Source organism: Suricata suricatta, chromosome 2 (genome assembly GCF_006229205.1).
Source record: "Suricata suricatta isolate VVHF042 chromosome 2, meerkat_22Aug2017_6uvM2_HiC, whole genome shotgun sequence".
Lineage (NCBI taxonomy): Eukaryota > Metazoa > Chordata > Mammalia > Carnivora > Herpestidae > Suricata > Suricata suricatta.
Genome location: NC_043701.1, coordinates 160,585,544 through 160,591,593, shown reverse-complemented (window position 1 = coordinate 160,591,593; position 6,050 = coordinate 160,585,544). Strand labels below are relative to the sequence as shown.

At 59.3% G+C, this 6,050-nt stretch overlaps 1 protein-coding gene across 1 annotated transcript in view; it reads left to right on the top strand.

Annotated features, from left to right (window-relative positions):
* The window catches only part of PSD (pleckstrin and Sec7 domain containing), a 14,929-nt gene extending 8,935 nt beyond the window's left edge, over nt 1-5,994 (top strand). The window contains exons 11-17 of the mRNA XM_029932459.1: nt 1,921-1,964; nt 3,351-3,541; nt 3,626-3,696; nt 3,806-3,963; nt 4,128-4,272; nt 4,558-4,701; nt 5,188-5,994. Coding sequence (XP_029788319.1) covers nt 1,921-1,964; nt 3,351-3,541; nt 3,626-3,696; nt 3,806-3,963; nt 4,128-4,272; nt 4,558-4,701; nt 5,188-5,418 — 984 coding nt within the window. The 3' untranslated portion in view covers nt 5,419-5,994. The remainder of the gene's footprint in view (nt 1-1,920; nt 1,965-3,350; nt 3,542-3,625; nt 3,697-3,805; nt 3,964-4,127; nt 4,273-4,557; nt 4,702-5,187) is intronic.
* Nucleotides 5,995-6,050: the final 56 nt, after the last annotated feature.

Below are 6,050 nucleotides of genomic sequence, written 5' to 3'. Positions count from 1 at the left end.
GGGCCGTCCAGGCCGAGGGCGGACGGGGGCATGGCCGGGGGCCGCCGCGCGCCGGCCGGGCCAGCATGATCGGTGTCAACAGCATCCACAGCAGCGCCGGGCGGCTGCGCTCGCGCTCGCTGTGCTCCGTGCGCTACGGGCGCACCCACCGCGGCGCGGAGACCCTGTGCTACGGCTGGCCGCAGCGCTCTCGCAGTCTCAAGCCCGTGCTCTACACCGACCTGGTGGTTAGCCGTCTGCAGAGCCGCAAGAAGAAGAAGGCGGTGAGGGCGTTGGGGCCTCGGCCCACGCCAGGCTGGAGGGCGGCCGAGGGGGGTTGCGGAGGGCGGCGTGGGTGAGGGGGCGGCTTGAGGGAGGCACGGAAGGTGGCATGAGCTGAGAGGGGGCATCAGTCGAAGCAAGGCAGGAGCCCAGCAGGGACGGAGCCCATGGGTGGCCAGGAGTGGGCATGGACTGGAGGGGGAAGGGCACACACCGTCGGATCACTGTGGACGTCTCACACCAAAGGGTCTTTGGGAGCATGACATGGGGTTCACCGATGGGGTTTAGGACTTTGGAAGGAAGACGTGGTTGTGGGCCAGAGGTGGTGCTTCTAGAGACCAGGGGATGAACTGGAAGGCTGGAGACAGGTTGGATATGGGTGGACACGTCTCCTCCTAGTCAGAGTTGGAGAGAGGATTTAGGGTTGGGGTTATGCAGGCTTGGGCTGGGGATGTGCTGGGAGGGCTATGTGTGCATAGGGCTGGGTTGTGCTGTGTAAGGGGGTGGAGGTTGTGGGATGTACCCATGTGGCACATGTGGGATGCCTGGCTAGCCATGTGGCTGGGTGTGACAGTGGTCAGTAAGATAGCCAGAAACTGTGGTATGTTGGTGGTGGGGTGGGGGCTGTGTCCCATCATGGAAAAGGCACCGACGTCACCACTGCACCCAGCTCACGCAAGCAGCATCGCACGCCACACGCTTAGCCCCACACGCACATGTTGGGGACACACCCACTCACAGACAGGCTGGTGGAATCGCCCCCACAGTGGGAGGTGCTGCTGTGGACTCATGCTGCAGGCCACTCCCAAGAAGAGGGGTTCCCTATACGACTCCCGGAGACCATTTTCTACTCAGACCATCCCAAGGTCCCCACAGGTCCTCCATGCCAACTGTACTGAGGGGAAGTGAGTGGTTCAGGAGCTCACAAGGAGCTTGGGGTATGCAGGGTTTGGAAGCTGAAACTTCTGCCTTTTAGACTAGTGTTCACTCCTCAGTAACACGAAGGATGTGAGTGGGCAGGGGCCTGGCCCACCCTGGCACTCAACTTGGTGGGGCCCTCTGGGTTGGGGAGGCGCTCAGCTTGCCATAAGGGTTAGGAGCAATGAAAGTGTGTTCTCTACTAGCCAGAGAGGGAGGTGACAGGGTGAGTCCCTGTTGCTGGGCCTCAGTTTCCCTATATGTTCTGTGTGGGTTTATCCTATGGAAGTAGGCCAAAACCCATGGTCCAGGAAAGGAGAGCTTCTTGGGAATGCTCTTTTCTATTCCTTCCAGGGCTGTGCTTCTCCCACCCAGAATCTGGGCAGGATGACCCCTAACAATAACAACAGCAAAGATAATAATAGCAGCTGCCATTTATTATGCATCAGCCGTATGCCTGGATGCTCTATGCTAATCACCCACCCTATGTCATATACCTGTTAGTACATTTGTTCTCCCCATGGATACTTGCCCAAACTCATGCAGCAAAAGTGACATGGTACTGTGTCCTAATACTGTGTTCCAGAGCCTGTGTTCTTGGTCCTTACACCCTGCTCCCCCATCCCCATTGTCTCCTCCCCTGGGTTTGGAGGGAGGGCTCTGAGTTCTGGCATTGGGGTACATTGTTTGCCTCCCTCAGGAGTGACCCATACCTGCCTGATTTGTTCCTCCCTTCTTCAGGCCTTGTACAGCTCCATCAAGAATGAAAAGCTGCAGTGGGCCATGTGAGTCCTGGAGCTGTGTGGTGAGGGAGATGGGGTGCGGGAAGGGGCTGCCTGGAGATGCTGAGAGTGCTGAGGTGGGCCCTGTGAGTCTGGGTTGGGTTGTGGGGCAGGGAAGGCGGGTGAGGCACTGAGGCTGCTTCGTTTCCTTATTTGGAGATGGCTGCCTGAACTTGGGGTTCTGTGTCTTTTCTCTAGCTGGGTTGTTATGACAGGCTAGGTTGGGATGGATGGCCACTGTCAGCTGGCCTGGGAGGGGGGGGATGCTAAAACAAAAAGGGGAGGTCCCTTGGCAACCCAAGTGGGAAAGCAGAAGTCTCTGGAGGTAGAGCCTTGACCAATAGCATGAGAACCCCTCTCAGGTCCTAGGGAGTCCAGAGCATCACAGAACAAAGAACCACATTGTCTACTTTTGGCAGTGGGAACAGACTCAGAGTAAGTTATAGAGGAGTCCAGTCTAAGGGAGGAGGTCCAGTTTTAGCCTTGGGTTCTGCAGCCTGAGGGTAGAGCCTCATCAAAATGGTCAGTAGGTCATTCATACTTGCTGGCATCTGCCGAGAGTTGTCACAGATCAGTTCGGTTGGGAGCTCCCAGTCTGCAGGAGAAGACCTCAGAGGAGGCAGAGCTCAGGACTGGGGGGCAGATCAGAACTTGGGGCAAGCCTTGAAGAAGGGGAAGCATCCAGGGAGAGGGAAGTTGATATTTGGGAGGCAAATATGTGGTGGCTGCAATGAGCATGCGGTGGGGAGATGAGAGGAGCCAGGCCTGGCTGGCTGGAGAGCGGAAGGAGAAAGAGGCAGTATTGGCAGGGATAGAGCATAGGCTCTATGCAGGAGGAATAGGGAACCGTTGAAGGTTTTTGACTGATGGAGTGACAGGACAGAACCAGAATCTTTAGATGGTATATAACAGAGCCTGTGGACCAGAAGGTACTAGGTGACCACTAGGAAGCCACTTCTGCCACCATTTCGCCAACAAACTATGAGCAAAGCATGCTGCTGGGTGTGGTTGAGACAGCTGAGTCAGACATGTCTTCTCCAGTGGAGAAGGGTGTGAGGGTAGGTGTGTGTATGTGCAGAAACAGAGGATGGGGAGGAAGGGACAGACATGGCCCTACCCTTGAGAGCTCTAACTTGAACAAGGAGATACACTGTCTGGAGGAGCCCTCCTCTGAGCAGGGGGACACAGCTACCCCTGGGGAGGGCTGGTCTGAGGCGGGAAACAAGGCTCCAGGAGCCGCAGGTGGAGGGGAGCCACACCCTGTGAGAGGGGCAGTCCCCCCATTTCCTCCACAGACAAGAGGTCACTTTCCTGGGTGGGCAGAGGCCAGGGCGGAAGCGGGGGTTGTGGCTGCAAGGCCAGCCCCCTCTGAGGTGATCACACCTGCAGAGACGAGGAGGAGCTGAGACGCTCTCTGTCTGAGTTGGCCGACCCCAACCCCAAGGTCATCAAGCGGGTCAGCGGGGGCAGTGGCAGCGGCTCCAGCCCTTTCCTGGACCTGACTCCTGAACCCGGGGCTGCAGTCTACAAGCACGGGGCCCTGGTGCGAAAGGTGCACGCAGACCCTGACTGCAGGAAGAGTACGTGGCTGGGTGGGGAGGGTCTGGGGGATGGAGGGGAGGGGGCCTGTCTCAGGCCCCCTGACCTGTCTTCCTTCCCCCCAGCACCTCGGGGCAAGCGGGGCTGGAAGAGCTTCCACGGGATCCTCAAGGGCATGATCCTCTACCTGCAGAAGGTGCGGGGCCAGCCCAAGGGGTTGGGGCTGAGCTGACTCAGGGGAGTGTGGGTGGGCAGGGCCAGGCTTTGCTGGGACCATGGCCAGTACAAGATGGGCACCCCTGCAGGAGGAGTACCAGCCTGGGAAGGCCCTCTCAGAGGCAGAGCTAAAGAATGCCATCAGCATCCACCATGCCCTGGCCACACGCGCCAGCGACTACAGCAAGAGGCCCCATGTCTTCTACCTGCGCACAGCTGATTGGCGGGTCTTCCTCTTTCAGGCTCCGTGAGTGCCCTCTTCCTGCCCATCCTGGACCCCTTGCCCCACTCCCACCTTGCACCCCTCCCTTGTCCCTGGATTACCTCATTCCTTCCCAGCCATACCCTGAGCCAGGACAGGCATCCCTGGATAGGAAGCCTGGGTCCTAAGTAGTGGTCGTGTCTCCCCAGGAGCCTGGAGCAGATGCAGTCCTGGATCACTCGCATCAATGTGGTGGCTGCCATGTTCTCCGCTCCCCCCTTCCCAGCTGCTGTTAGCTCCCAGAGGAAGTTCAGCCGCCCCCTGCTGCCCAGCGCTGCCACCCGCCTCTCCCAGGTACCCCCAGCTCTGTCCACCTGGTGCCAGTGGGATGGAGTGTGGCAGGCCCAGGCTGACTGCACTCAGGGCTGCTCTGCATGATTATGTAGATGTCCACTGCACCAGGATACTGGCCATGAGGGGTGAGTGAAGGCCGAAATCCAGTTCTCTACTCCACTTGCCAAGGTGTTAACCTAGACATGGTGCTTTGCTCATCCAAAGGCAAGGGCACCTTTTTAAAAAACTTGCACGAAGGCAGTATATGTGCTAGAGTGACCCTGACCACACTCCCCTGGCCTCTAGGAGGAGCAGGTGCGGACCCACGAGGCCAAGCTGAAGGCCATGGCAAGTGAGTTGCGAGAGCACCGGGCTGCACACCTGGGCAGGAAGGCCCGGGGCAAAGAGGCTGAGGAGCAGCGGCAGAAGGAGGCCTACCTGGAGTTTGAGGTGAACCTCCCTGCCCTGGCACCACTTTGGCACCTTTATTCATCAGTGGGGTCTCACTGCTGCCACATACAGGCTCAGGCTAGTGGTTAAGGGCATGGACTCTAATTGGAGAGTGGGACCAGCTGGGTGACCTTTGGTAGGTTGCTTTTCCCCTCTGAGCCTGTTTCTTCTTCTGTGGGCCAGGGATGACGTTCTGTACCCACGAGGGTAATGAAGGGAGATGAGGTCTGTCAAGTGCTCAGCTTTCCCAACTCTGGGTCAGGCTCAAGAAGTATTTGATGTTATAATACGCCATCTCAAGAGAGCCCAGAGAGGATAACTCGCTTACCAGGGGATCGTGTCACAGCCCCTGGGGGCCTTGGGGGCCTCAGAGTTGGGCAAGAACCTGTTTTTTCTGAGCCTTTTTTGGCATCCTCCTCGGCCCAGATGGGGTGAGATGGGCAAAGGGTAAAGAGCAGGCTCACAGCCCCTGCCCCTCTGCCTCAGAAATCCCGCTATGGCACATACGCAGCGCTGCTTCGGGTCAAGCTGAAGGCGGGCAGTGAAGAGCTGGATGCAGTAGAGGCAGCACTGGCCCAGGCCGGGAGCATGGAGGAAGGACTCCCTCCACCTCACTCCAGCCCCTCCCTGCAGCCCAACCCCGCCAGCCAGCCCCGGGCTCAGTGTCATGGCTCAGAGCCTCGTGGTGGGGCAGTCAGTGGGCGGTGGAAGCTCTGAGTCAAGGGTAGGAGCGCGGGGGGTTGGCGCCCACTGGGCACCTGCATGACATGGCCCTGCCTGAGCCCGGGCCGGCCTCGGGCCGCCCACGAGGGCCCCTCGGCCCAGGGCCCGACCGCGCCGGACGCGGTGTCCGGGGCAGCGCAGGGCTAGGGCTCAGGCCTTGGGAGCCTAGGCTAGGGGCCCCTCTGAGACCCCCATTTTGTGATAATGTTTTGCACTTTTTCGTACGGGGGCTGGGGTGGGAGGGGCCAGGGCCCCTTGGAATTTTGATGCTTTTTGGGGGGGGGCGGAGGCCTGACGGTTCTGCTTTCTGCTGAGACCACCCCCACCCCGACACCAGCAATCCCCCCTCCATCCTGGGGCCTGGCTCAGATAGAGGCCAGGAGTTGGGGCTGAGCTGGTTATCCCTCCTTCCTCCCTGAGGCTCACCCTCTCTCTTTCCAGAGGTAGAGGAAGGATATCCATGCCGAGGCCCCCATGCAATCTGGGGGCAGCATGGCCTTGCTTTCCCTCCTTCAGTGGGCCCTGCCCTTTGTACAGCCTCCAATCCCATTAAAACTGCTCTGGACTTGCTGGCTGGGCCTCCTTCTCCTCTCTCCAGTACCCGGCTTGGGTAGGCAGCTAGTTCC